Source organism: Falco rusticolus, chromosome 3, assembly GCF_015220075.1.
Source record: "Falco rusticolus isolate bFalRus1 chromosome 3, bFalRus1.pri, whole genome shotgun sequence".
Lineage (NCBI taxonomy): Eukaryota > Metazoa > Chordata > Aves > Falconiformes > Falconidae > Falco > Falco rusticolus.
In genome coordinates, this window is record NC_051189.1 from 90,312,611 (window position 1) to 90,327,048 (window position 14,438).

Genomic DNA, 14,438 nt, shown 5'->3' on the forward strand with positions numbered 1-14,438 from the left:
GTGTGGAATGGGACAGTCACCTCCCCTGACGGGCTGGCTGTGCTGTGCTTGGTGTGCCGCAGGGCACTGCTGTCCGTGCTGGCTTGCAGGGCATGCTATGGGACTGCTCTCCTGCTTCTTGTCCCCCATTTGTATGTACAGCCAGGATTACTACATGCCAGGTGGACAACCCAGCAGTGGCTCGTGTTAAATTTCATGCAGTTGGTGATTGCCCAGCTCTCTAGCCTATCCACATCTCTGTAAGGCCTCTCTACCCTCGAGGGAGTCCATACCTCCTCCTAGTTTAGTATCACCACCATATGCGCACTTTGGCCTGTTCTCTTCAGCCTTTTTGTCTTCAGCTTTGAAGGACTCCTGATAACTATTATGCTGTGGACAGGAAGCTTAAAAGCAAAACAAGGTATGATACACTACCTACGACTCTCAGAATCCAGGCACACCACCCAGTATTTTATTACATGCCAGATATTCTTCTGGCCACCTAGCGCTAGAAAGCACTTCTGCCTCTCCTTAAGTCCTAAGGTATCACTTCACCTCCTGAGCTATGCAAACAAAATGTGGGCCCACTCTGCCAGTGGACACAAAAGAGGGAATATGGGTACTTGTTGAAGTGTTCAGTGCCTTGGCCCACTGGTACACCAAACTGTTGGGTGAGAAACACCCTGTTGTTACTCACCACTCTTAAGACAGGTTATAGTGAAGTGTGAATAAAAGCCTTTGTTTATAACATTCCAAAGAGGCAACACACTGAACTATATTCATAAAAATGTAAGTAATTTTTAAAAAAAGAAAAAGAATAAAAGGAAAAGCTTAATATGCTAGGGTTACTTTGGAAAGACCTTGACCTTACTGATTTAACCTGGTGTCTGCTCAGACAAAATGGCTGACAGTTTTGGCCATAGTGGATAACTCACTCCCTCTCTTTAGTGGAGACTCTTATAAGACAGAAATTACTCAGGATCCTCCATCTGGCAACTGAGTAAGGATACAGCTTCTCCCAGAAAATTTCCATTAAAAAAGCACAATATTCTATTAGACTCATGAGGCTTGCTCCCCCTTACCGCTGCCCTCCCTTTGAATGCAGGGGAGGGTGAGCTAGGAGCTGAGGTACTAGCTGAGCTTCCCAGTCCCCTGGCTGTATCCATGTGACATGCTCTCAGACCAGGGCTGTAGAAAGACTGGAATTTTCCTACTAAAACTGCCTCCCTCTCAAGGAGGTCTTCGACTGCTCTTCTCAGCCATGGTGGCACTGTCTTAATGATGGAAGCATCCCTTTGAGGCTGACTGTCTTCCCTAGTACCTGGCTGGCTGGTAAACAGTTCTTTGCCTCAGTGAGAGGTAAAACTGTCCTTTTCCTTGTTATTTCATCAGGATATTTCAGTGTGGCAGAACCACCTGGTCTACATTGATCTGTATATTAACAAGTAGATATGAAGAGCTAAGTAGAATATATGTACAAAATTTGTTACTGGTGTTTGACCAGATGGTGGAGATTTTTGATTAACAATGTGCCTGGGAGACTCATTCTCCAGTCCTTTTCTCCATCAACATACTAATACATATTTTATAGGTAGAGATAATGTTTTTTGAGAAGTGCTTATATCATCAGAAAAAACAGGCAAATTTTTAGGCTTACTTAAAGGCTGAAACAGAAGCAGTAGCCCTGCATTAAAAAACAAGTGAGAATAATTATTCTGTGCTTAAGTATAGTTACATAAGACTGTGGGAAAACAAAAAAACCAAACCAAAACACTTGGCTGATACCTGTGGAGTAGAGATCTAATAAAAAATAACACTTCCACTACAATCTTGCCTTGCTTAAGTCCTCAGACTGCCTTGGTGACAACAGCTCAGCAAGGAGAATGTAGATCGCTATGGCACACTTATTTTCACAAAAGGAAGCAGACTGAGGCACAGAAAACTGCACTGTCTAAACTTTTGACAGCAGTGCCTCTCCTCCTTAACAGAGATCACAGTCATGTCCATACATGTTTTAAAGAATTATGTCATACTGACTTTGGGATTTCCCCCCACATCTTTTTAAAAATCACATAGTGCTTTACAGAGGTCAGAATGGTTTCTTTACTGTTTGTCCATTCTATTATTTCAATACAGAACAATAGCTTTCATGACTTAAATGCTTTTATAACTGAAATATAGTTGCTATTGTATATTATGATTGTCCCACAGACCATGAACAATACTTTAGCTGTATTTCACAGTACCTCTGTCATCTGCCAGACCATTAAGTTACTGATTTAAGCACTGAGAGATACATGGCAAGTGCATACTACAAGCACATTTGGAATTGACCACTTTTTACTTTGTCTGGGGCTATGTTTTGTTCCCTAGAATAGTTTGCTATAAAACCTTCACACTCATCAAAAGATCTTTTTTAAACATCCTAGCTGCTCAAAGAAAATGTGTCTGCTTCTGAATTTCACCTCAACTGGTTTTCTGACATGCACCCTTCTTTATTTCCCCAGTTTTGTTAGCAGAATAATAGGCCAAGTCCTGTTCTTACTTATCTTCTGTCTAGCATGGCATAGCTGCCTTTTGTACATTTAAAAAGGATCAGTTAAAAGACAGTTCTGGTCTTCTACTACAACCATAGTAACAAATTGACTAATTATTGACAGATTGACTAATAACTGCTAATTATGTTCTCCATCAGTAAGGTTTTTACATTTTTTGTTTTTACTAACATCCCAGTATCTAGTTGCAAATGAGGGTTAAAGGAACATGAGCATTATTTCACAATCTTTTCTCCAGTCCAACAACCATGATGTACTAGTAGAAAACACTTTGTTATACAGAATGAAAAACCAATATTTGCTCTTTAAGTCAAAAGTGGACCCATTGAAATTAAAATCTCAGCTAATCCCATTAAATTATTTTTATGGTGTCAAAGGTCAATCTTCTGAAGGGCAGCGGCAGGTGGGTCACAATTCAGACTGTATAAATTCCTAAGGGCTCAGCCAGTCTGTCCACATACAGCTGGAAAGCTGTATTGCCTTTGGTGCTGAAGCTCAAAAGGTAAGCATTTCTCTGGGAAAATTTACCTTCTTGCTGTATTATTTCTTGTTTATGCCTAAACTTAAAGAGAGAGAAATTATTGTATTTTGTTTGATATGTTTAAAGACAGAATATTTACGTGATATTCTCCACAAATCTTCTCATCTTTGTGTATGTATATGCTATTTTATTATGTGCAAAACCTGAGTATTTGTTTTCAGGAGACTTTTAAAAAGGTTATTCTTTGTGCTTAAAATATGATCTTGTTTCAGAGCAGCTTATCCTCTCATTCAGTATCTTTTAAGTTTGATTTTGGCAGCCAAAGAATAAGTTTGTCTCATTGACCTCCGGTTCAACAGAGTGCACTGAGAGCAAAACCATGGCATTCAGTGAATTTGCTAGGTTTATTTTAGTGTGAAATTTCTCTAACAGTTTCATCCCTGGAAAATACAGCTGGTGAACACTACACAAGATAAAAAGGTGTGTGGGCATTCGGACTTATATTTTTACAATAATCTATAAAAGTGAACTTGTGTGCAGAAAGGAAAGTGAGAGAAATGTGTGTGTGAGTGTATGTATATACCTTCAAACATGGTCATCCTGGTGAAGTTTAATACTCTGAAGACAAACTTGAGATCCCAGCATTAAGCACCTACATAAAAGGCTGGATTTTGGAAGACAAATTTACAGAATTTCTATAAATCACAGGAAGGAAACTAGATTTACGTTGACCTCAAGAGTTGTGTTTTATATAGGCACAGTGACTACAGAGGACTTACACTGTCCAGCACTGTATAGCAGCCTCAGACAAAAACAAGTATAAATCTTATACTGTTTTTTGCCACAAACAAATATTAATTTAACAGTGATGCATTATGGTAGATAGTGCTATTTTATCATGTTTGCATTTCTATTCTGTCTGAATGTCTCTAACAATTTAATTTCTCAGAAAGGTTATGGTGTAGTATATATAGATACATTTAAGCAAGGCAAGCTATATCTGAAAGTAGAATATGAATTTTGTGCATCAGTCTCTCTCCTAGACTAGGTGACCTCAGGCAAATTATATTGCCTATTCATGCTTCTATTACTAAAACTAGTGTAAAGATACAAGCCTTTGATGATCTACTGACAGTGAGTATTGTGTAACAAATACTTTACTGCGCTTGTTTATTTTTATGAAATAAAAATAGTCAGCCAGCCTCTGCTTTTACTTACATCTGTGCAACCTAGAGCAAGTCTACTAAAATTTGCACTTTAAATTTCCAGCTTTGCAAGTTTATCAAAGACAGATCATATTTTCTTGTTTTCATCAAAAGTCCTATCAAGTACCAAGGAATTCTAGCCTTCACTGAATGAAAATAAGTACAGGTAATTGTTGTTTGACTGTTTTGAAAAGGTAAACGGAAATCACATACAGATTTAAGACCCCTGAGGAACTGTACTGCCAAAAAGGCAACTGAATACAAATGCAGAAGGAAATAGATTGATGAATATAGAGTTTCTGACATGCATGAGAGGTGAGCATAGTAATAGGCATGTTACCACTGAATGAGAAACTAGTTGTTTATATTTCACTGCCTAAAAATTACAATTAAAGTGCATTGTGCTGTGTTTGTACAATATTCAGTCATTGTCATTGTACTTCTGCTGTTTGCTCTAGACAATTGGTTTCACAATGGGCTCCATCGGTGCAGCAAGTGTGGAATTTTGTTTTGATGTATTCAAGGAGCTGAAAGTTCAGCATGTCAACGAGAACATCTTCTACTCTCCCCTGAGCATCATTTCAGCTCTGTCCATGGTCTACCTAGGTGCAAGAGAAAATACCAAAGCTCAGATAGATAAGGTGAGGCTACAGTTAAGAATTTAAACCTTCCTGCTGCTCAACAGAGCCACAGCACTTTTAAAACATCTGGGTTCAGGGTTATCAAAAGCTCCAGCCATCTTAAACTCCCATAGGGTTAAACAAATGCATCAGCCAGAAATCTTGATACTGGATTTCAGTTTTAATTTTATCATTGGTAGCAGTAGGATTCTTAAACAAAGCAATACATTTCAGTGGTCCTTTATTTAGAGGAAGGGAAGTAGATGAAATCTCCAGGTAAAGAGCCAAAACATGTCTCCAGACTGCAAAATGTTTCACAAGTTTCCTAAAGCTCTCACTTCCTTCATAAAGAGTAGCTGGCTTCTTACCTGGAAGAAAGTTAGCATGGTTAATAGCACACACTGGAGCTGATTACTAGATGTTCAATAGAAAAAGAGATCATTTAAGCAGGCAAGAGTAGGCACAGCTATTCACAGATGGTACAGATGGCTTGCACCTTTTAGTGACATCCAGATTCTCAGTTAGCCAACGGTTTTATTTCAAACATGTTAATCTCAGTTGCATAATGTCTTCTTGTCATATCTGTTATTTCAACTATTGCTGTTTTCAATTACAGGTTGTTCACTTTGATAAAATTGCAGGCTTTGGAGAGGCTATTGAATCTCAGGTACAGAAATTTCATCTCCTTCTCTATGTCACTTTCTCATGGGAGCACAATCTAGCAGATAAAGCAATCTCTTGGTAGATCTGACCCCTCTCTGACGAGCAGTTAGTGCTCTGTATCCAGCAGTTTGGGAAACACTTTGTTCATAAGAATAGAAAGAGAAGGGAGGTAATAGAGGATTCAGAACAAGTATAAGATGAAACCCAGCACCATAAAATCGGGCAAATAGGGAAAAAAATAGATATTTGTATGCTTAAGTAAGGTAGCTGAAAGTTACTTGTTAAATGGGACTGGTTGGGAATGGAAAACCTACCTGATCTGCTTGTGCTAGATTACTGTAGCAGGTAATTAAGAGTCCCCTTGAGAGAGGTATGAGGAAATTACAGTAGAAAAATGGCACATAATTGTATATATTATAAAATTACTACATCAGTGTAGTTATAGCAACAAAACATACAGGATGAACAACAGTTTTGTAAGCAGAAGTGTCTGAACTACTCTAGTCTTCTCATATGTTGTGAAAAACCTACTAAATACTAAACCAAGCATAACATCATCTACCTTTTTATTTGTACTCAGTGTGTCACATCTGCAAGCATCCACTCACTTAAAGACATGTTCACCCAAATCACCAAACCAAGTGACAATTATTCACTCAGCTTTGCCAGTAGACTTTATGCTGAAGAGGCATACTCAATCCTACCGGTGAGTTGCTCTAAAATTTGATCTGAGTGTATTCTGTGTCAAAGCTGTACCATTCTGTAATGCAAAAGCACTGTCAGAAGTCTAGGTTCTGCTAAAGAAGTTTTCTTCCATATAGAAGAAAGGATTCATGACTTCTGTCTGTTACAGCCCTAACCCTCTACAGTCTTGAGAAAAAATGTGCCTATCCAAAAAGATATTTGTGCAAAGTACAATCATGATCCGATCATGTCAAGGTATAATTAGTAAAGATAACTTTTGTCAGAAAACAAAACAACGGTTAACTCCAACTGTTTTCTCAACTTGTAAAACAAACCTGAAAAATAACTTCAGGTTCTCAAAAATATTCCAAGTTTTCCCATTGAAAGGAATATTTAATTTGAAATTAAAGGAAAAATATCATTGCAAAATAAAGTTAAAATTGGGCAAATTAAAAAAAAAACACACCATACTTCAATGGAATTGAATGCCATTTGTGGATCAAACTCAGTTTGGAAAATATTTTTTAAAATGTGAGCATATACTCTTGCTTGTAGCAATGAATATCAAATCTTAAGATGCTTATAATCTAAACCCATGGCTTACCAATTAGTCTTAACAAGCATAATATTAATATCTCTTAATTTCAGTCTTGCATTTCACATGTACAAAATTCTTTGGCATGCTGATCTGAAAACTGCATACTCTTCGTTTGCAGGAATACTTACAATGTGTGAAGGAACTGTATAAAGGAGGCTTGGAAACTATCAGCTTTCAAACAGCTGCAGATCAAGCCAGAGACCTCATAAATTCCTGGGTTGAAAGTCAGACAAATGGTAAGAGCAAGCCAAATATCAGCATAAATATTTTCCCTTCTGCCACCATGCAGACAGCATAAGAGAATGCTTAAGTCAGGAGACAAAAAAACCCCAAACCTCTCCCTCTATTCTTTCTCTTGGGTAGTAGATCAGTTACCAGATATGAAACTACCATTTTTCCTCAGACACGTTCCTTTTAGAAGACCTCTATATCTGTAGGGGCTTTGCAGGTATGTAAAGAGACAGCACTAGAATATGCTCTGTACACATTGACAAGGGGTCTGACACTAATATTAAGAATCTGGATATCCTTTGACCAGTGCACTTTGCCCTCAAGCTCCCCAGAATTTTTGTGTGTCTATTGAGTAGGGCATACAGTCATAAGGTACTTGAGAAATCTTAACATGTAAAGGACAATGGAAAACCACAGATGTGTATGAAATGCATAGAAATAGGTACATCACAATTGGGATTTTTACTCCACTGCATCTCCATGTGGTGCCTCCATTCTTCCAGTTTCTTCCTGGACACCTCAAAATACTCCTTTCCTTCATGCACGAAACATATAGCCTGAACAGTAAACACAGATAAAAGATGTTGAATTTTAACCTAAATGAAAATATTCACAGTCACACAACTTCTGGCGTGGTGTCATACTTTGAAGGAGAAAACCAGGCCATGATAAAGCTACTGGTGGGAAAGAACTAAGGGATGAGCTTGCTATGTGCATGAGGACTGCTGAATAAAAAAAAAACAAAGTATAACAAGAAAGCAGAGTAAAATTCTGGTTTCCTTTCCTGCTACCTTCTTTATATAGACATCTCCTTTCAACATCGGTTTCAAGCAAGAAGTATTTATGCTTACTGTTTGGGTTGGAGACCATCCTGAGATAAAAGGTTGCAATGGTTCTTCCCATTGTCATAACATATACAGGTTTATTTTGTAAACTTATTTGTTACTTATTTTGTAATAAGTAAATCTCTGGGTCTTATATCTCTCATTACACTTCTTTACAGAGAGGGAAACAACAGCTATTACCAACAGCAGTGAGCAAATCAACCTTGGAAACACAAGATTACAGTTGCAAAAACAAAACAATGTCCCTGCCCTACACCCTCCTCCCCACAAATCCTATACCCTTCATTTAACATTGTGATTGCCCACTAAGATGGGTTATACACAGAAGTATATATACATGTGTTCTCTTTTCCTATGCATTCTTAAAGGAATGATCAAAAACATCCTTCAGCCGGGCGCTGTGGATCTCGAGACTGAAATGGTCCTTGTCAATGCAATTTACTTCAAAGGAATGTGGGAGAAAGCATTTAAGGATGAAGACACCCAGACAGTGCCTTTCAGAATGACTGAGGTACATGAGCATATACCACCTTAAAGGTGTAATCTCCTAGAATTTATGAATAGAGTATACAAGTTGTTTTACAATCTTCTTCAAGAAGGGCAATCAATAGTTTTAACCCTAAGTAGACATTTCTACACTATAAGAATAATTCTTGTGAAAACTATATTATCTTGTTTTTGCAGCAAGAAAGCAAACCTGTGCAGATGATGTATCAGGTTGGTTCATTTAAAGTGGCAGTGATGGCTTCTGACAAAATTAAGATCCTGGAGCTTCCATATGCCAGCGGACAGTTGAGCATGGTGGTTGTGTTGCCTGATGATGTCTCTGGCCTGGAGCAGGTATGGCTGTGGCATTTGAGTTTCAGAAAACCATAAACACAATGAAATTTAGGTGCTGCAAAGCCTGTCACAATAGAGTTATCCTAAAACACTTCACCAGCACAGAGCTGAACACCGGCAACATGGGATTGTTGTATAGAAGCACAGGAACTGCTTTGGTGGGTTAAATACTGGTCACTGAAGAACAGATTCTTCTCAGCTAACCAGCTGTTACTCCAGCAGCCTGAACTCCAGAGGTTTTGTATCTTCATTCCTGCACACTGAGGAGCTTCCTGGGAAGTTCATGTTAGCTTTACTAGTTGTAGTTATTGTTTGATTTGGCAGTGCTCAACATGCTTCCTTCATACCTTCAAAAATTAAACTGTCTAAAAACTGAAAATAAGGGGTACTGGAATGGTTAAAGGAATTTCAGAAAATAAAATGTACATAACATACTATTGTTGATATGAACAGAATACAGGCATAGGATATTGTCATTAGCAGGACTGTAGTTAGTCTGAATAGGAAAAGTCATGTAACAAATGTGAGTTCATTGAAATGTTTATATGCTAACTGAAATAATCTAACCTATAAAAATGAAGAGGCATTTGAACACAGCCAAATTTCCTCAGTAATAACTGATAGTTCAGGTGTTAGTAATTGGTTACCATTAACACCTGGTTACTCGGAGGTCTTAAATGTAGATAGAGCTTACAATTCAAAAACATAGAATAATTTTTGAAATATATTTCCCAAGCAAAGAAGACAATAGGGAAGAGCTTTAGGTGCAATTTCCCAAGTAGCCATCTCTTTCAGAAAATTAATTGGCAGTAACCCTATTAAACAAACAGAAAGCAGGACAGAGCAGAGAAGAAAGAGTCATAGTTTGTTTTCCTTTCCACGATACATTAATCTGTATATACCTAGAAAAAAATGCCATGCCAAGAACAGTTTAAAAGAAAAAAAAAACGCAACACACCAAACTTACAGTGTTGCATTGCCACAAAGGAAGCTGTGTTCTCATCCCAGAGATCTCATTTGCTTGTCTTCTTGCAGCTTGAAGCTTCAATCACCTCTGAAAAACTCATGGAATGGACCAGTTCTAGTATTATGGAAGAGAAGAAAATTAAAGTGTACTTCCCCCACATGAAGATTGAGGAAAAATATAACCTCACAAGTGTCTTGATGGCCTTGGGTATGACCGACCTGTTCAGCTCTTCAGCCAATCTCTCTGGCATCTCTTCAGCAGAGAAGCTGAAGGTGTCTGAAGCTGTCCATGAGGCATTTGTGGAAATCTCTGAAGCAGGCAGTGAGGTGGTAGGCTCAACAGAAGCTGGGACAGAAGTTACAAGTGTCTCTGAAGAGTTTAAGGCTGACCACCCTTTCCTTTTCTTGATCAAGCACAACCCAACCAACAGCATTCTCTTCTTTGGCAGATGCTTTTCCCCTTAAAAAGAAGAAAGCTGAAAAAATTTCTGTCCCTCACAGCAAGACCCAAAGCACTGCAATATCAAGGGTAAAAAGAAACACATATCCCCTCTTTCATCGGTATTTTCTAGAACCGGAAGGGTTTATTAAAAAAAAAGTTTAGTGAGAGACATTATTCATGTCATAACAAAGCCATTTGCTTTTCTTTCCTGCACAGTAATGTTATTTAATCATAGATGAAGTGTTAAGAGAATAAAAATTGGACCCAAATAAAACATTACTGTGAACAGAGATGTTCCTGGCGCAAGTTAACAATAATAGGGCCAAATCATCACACTGAAAAAATACAACCCCATATATCAGCAGAAGTTTTATGCAAAAAAATGCAGCCTTCTTATTAAGTCACGTTTCTCTAACAGCTAAGCTTTGTGGTGACTCCTGTGCAGATAGTCACTTGAAAGCTCCCAGATTAAACTCTAAACTGTCACCAACCATTCCTACACTGACAAGGCAATTGTTTTTTCTTTGTGCTCCTGATACTGCAAAGCTCTTCCTCACTTTCTAAAGACGTATTATAGAAATATTGTAATTCATACTTCTCCTTAAGTCTTTTTGTCTCAATCATCATGACATGTTATTAATGAAATTGTTTTCCATGTATCCATATGTAATGGGTCTTGCAGAGGTACCTTTTTGCTCCTTTAATCATAATAAAAACATGTTTAAGCAAATATATTTCATTTGGAGTATTTTAAGTGTACCTGTGACAGGCTAATCCTGGTTATACATACAAACTGGGGGACAAGAGGCTGGAGAGCAGCCCCACAGAACAGGATCTGGGGGTTTGGGTTGATGACAAGTTGAATATGAGTCAACAGTGTGCCCTGGTATAGTTGACTGGCTGGCAGATATGTGATTAATAGAAGTCTGTTATTTAACTTGAAATTTAGACAAAATATGTAAATATCTATAGTGAAAAACAAAAAAAAGAGTTTGAAAAACAGAGGGTGTTAATTAATGCTTATGAACAGTTAACAAAACATGGCTTTGGGAGAATAGACAGCATAAATACTTAAGCTAATAAGTAACAAGATAAGCTCAAAGTGAACCAAATGGTTAATGAGACTAATCAGAAAATTACTTGAACTATGTGTGAACCATCCTAACTAGATCCAGCCTCGAGGAAAGGAAGCCCACTACTAACAACGCCCCCTCCCCACAGAACATGTAAGGTGAAAAAACCAAACACTGTACCTTCAAACGGAGATGAGGCTTGCAAGAACCAATAAGAACTGTGTGACTAAATGTAATTGTCAACAATTATTCAAAATATTTAAAATGTTGTAGTATGTGTGAAGAGATGTGCTCACTGTATGGATTTACTGCCTAGCACCTATCTCTGTGCAGACACCCAACACATGAACACCTCAACTCGGAGTGTGAATTGGCGCTGCACGGGCACGGGACTGGCTACAGGGCAGCACTGGCAGCCAGCATGGACAGCAGTGCCCTGCGGCGCACCAAGCACAGCACAGCCAGCCCGTCAGGGGAGGTGACTGTCCCATTCCACACTGTGCTGGTGCGGTCCCACCTCACGTACTAGGGGGGTTTGGGCACCTCAGTATGAGAAGGACATCAGATTGTGAGAGTGTGTCCAGAGGAGGGCAACAAGCATGGTGGACAGGCCTCAAGGGCAAGACTTACGAGGAGCAGCTGGGGTCACCTGGCTGGTTCAGCTGGGAGAAGAGAAGGCTGAGAGGTGACCTCATGGCAGCCTACAACTTCCTCAGGGCAGGGGGCTGTGGAGGGGGAGGTGCTGATCTGCTCTCTCTGGCCCACCAGTGACAGGACAGCAGGAAATGGAATGAAGCTGTGTCAGGGGAAGTTCCTATGGGACATTAGGAGAAGGTTCTTCACTGAGAAGGTGGTGGGTCACTGGAACAGGCTCCCCAGGGAAGTGGTCACAGCACCAATCCTGTCTGAGTGCAAGAAGCATCTGGACAATGATTTTAGTCGTTTGGGTTTGGTTTAGGCAGTCCTGCAGGGAGCAGGGAGTTGGACTTAATGATCCTTATGAGTCCCTTCCAACTTGAGGTGTTCTATGATTCTGTAATTCTTTGATCAGAGTTGGTTCATTGCTTACAGAGAGATGAGGGATGACAGTTTTTCCTAACTCTGGGCTAAAATACAATATTGAAACTAGTTTTCTGCCAGAAAGGGACCAGCATGACCCATAATCCCTCATGAATGCAACTCAAACTGGTCAGATACAACACTTCAGCACAAACCATGATTCATCTAGTCTCTCTGAAGCAGGAGTTGATAAGTGGTTTGGAAGGCAGCTGGGTATGTGCAGACTCTACATCCCACTGAGACAGCACTGCCCCGAAGAATACATGGGAAATGGGAAGGTGTTTTCTAATTATCTTTGTGGTGTATTTATAAAGCTTTGTAGGCTCTTATTTTGTCACTAAAGAGAATAATCATGCTAAGAGAAGTAATGTCTATGGTAAGTGGTAGTTTCTTTCTGGAATGAATTATTCTTCCCTTTGTCACTGAAGCAAGAAAGTAAACAGACCTGTACTGAACTGTCACAGAGGAGTACCAGAAGAGTGAAAGGTTTTGGAGGGCGAAGTTACTGCAAGAAAGCTATGCTCTTTCCTGACTCCAGTACACACAGCATGGCACCAGTGCTGGGTGGTCTGTGATGGAATGTTTTTACATTTCCACCACACAGCATTTTGCTTTTTCTACTTGTTTTGGCTTTCCCCTCCTCCATCCCCCAAGATAACACAGACTTTGATAGGACCTAGGAGGGCATAACTTGCTGGTAGCAAACATGATCTTGCAAAAGGAAGATAATGTGACACCACCTTCACTGGTGTATAAATAGTTCAAATATTTTTCTTCACTTTCCTGTATCTTAGCCAATTGCTGCTCAGGAGATAACAAATGGGGAAATATATTGCAAGAGAGCTAACAATGTGTTTACTATTGTCCTGGTGTTTCTGTTCATCTGGTCATGGAACTAGGGCACCTAAAATCCTCGGGACACTTAATTTTCAGCAGATTTGTTCTAAAACTGCACTATTTCTAGGCCATTGTAGTTCTTATCATACCTACAAACATACTTTTTTGCAAATGGAAGACCCAAAGAAGTACACCTGCTCCTGTATGTAGACAAACAGATGCAGTGCTGCCTTGTGATTCCTGCTGACTTCTCCAGCTAGCACAGCAACAAGCAGTCATATTCCTGTCCTCAGTAGTCACTTCCTTAACCAGTCATGCAGTCCGCCCATCTCCAATACACAGATGAAAAAAAATATATACATGCATTCCCAGCCCTATGTTTTCAGAGACTTAAAACTTTGAAACCATTTTGGGGCTTGGCAAATCATATACCCACGAAGGAATGGATGCTGGAGTCCTCAGATCTCAGGCAGAGAAATATTTGTCTAATGGCTAAAAACTTCAGCAGCCTTCCACACTTGAGGGACTGTAGCTTCCGTAATAACAGGCACCTAAAGAACAGGCCTCTAAAGGACAGGCCTGCATGTAGCCACAAGACAGGTGACAGTTATCAGACCTCCATCACCCAGCATGGAACAAGTCGTCTACTTTGTGCCAACAGAGGAGGCCACAGATTTTTGTCTCCATCCCCAAAGAGGCAAAATAAGTCAGCACCGTGTCCCAGAGACTCTGGCTCTCTGCTATGTCATAAAGTACAGGTGGGTTACCCTCTCTTTTACCCCCCGTATTTCTTTCAGCACAAGTATAGAAGAAGGCTGACTCACAGTTTTAAGACCCATCACAAGAGGCTTTTACTGCTGCACCAGCACGCCCCATATATATATGTAATTTCACACATGCAAAGAGACACAATTAATTCAAAGGATTAGTGAGTTACGTAGATACAAGACCACACTTGCTTGTTTGCCTGCAGCTTTACAATGGGAGGTAATTCACGTAATGAATTTCCATAGCGATGACAGAATCTGACCCTGGGGCCCTACTGTTTATTCTAGTCCTAATTCTTCAAATACATAAGAATGTAAGTAATACTGCTCAGTTGAACAGAGTCAGTTATTTGCAAAAATTGGTCTCCTAAAGTTCACAGAGTGAGAGAGTAACTTGGTTTGGAATGGGCAGCTGACATTCATCTGGTCCTAACTTCAAAGATACACCAGCTTGCTCAGGGTCCTTCCCAATCAAATGTTGCATATCTTCAAGGTAGGAGAACCCACAATGTTCTGATTAATTTCATTTTAAATATAAATCCAAATCTCACTGATGTAGAAATAGTGTAAGCCAGCCAGCCAGCTTAGCCTTC

General features: G+C 39.4%; 1 protein-coding gene across 1 annotated transcript; it reads left to right on the plus strand.

Moving 5' to 3' along the window:
- The first annotated feature begins 2,999 nt into the window (after positions 1-2,999).
- LOC119144682 (ovalbumin-like) lies at positions 3,000-10,253 on the plus strand. The gene is made up of 8 exons (XM_037380314.1): positions 3,000-3,036; positions 4,679-4,861; positions 5,457-5,507; positions 6,084-6,209; positions 6,904-7,021; positions 8,230-8,372; positions 8,546-8,701; positions 9,737-10,253. Exons 2-8 carry the CDS (start codon positions 4,694-4,696, stop codon positions 10,130-10,132), a joined length of 1,158 nt encoding a protein of 385 aa, XP_037236211.1. The 5' UTR covers positions 3,000-3,036; positions 4,679-4,693; the 3' UTR covers positions 10,133-10,253.
- The last annotated feature ends 4,185 nt before the right edge of the window (positions 10,254-14,438 follow it).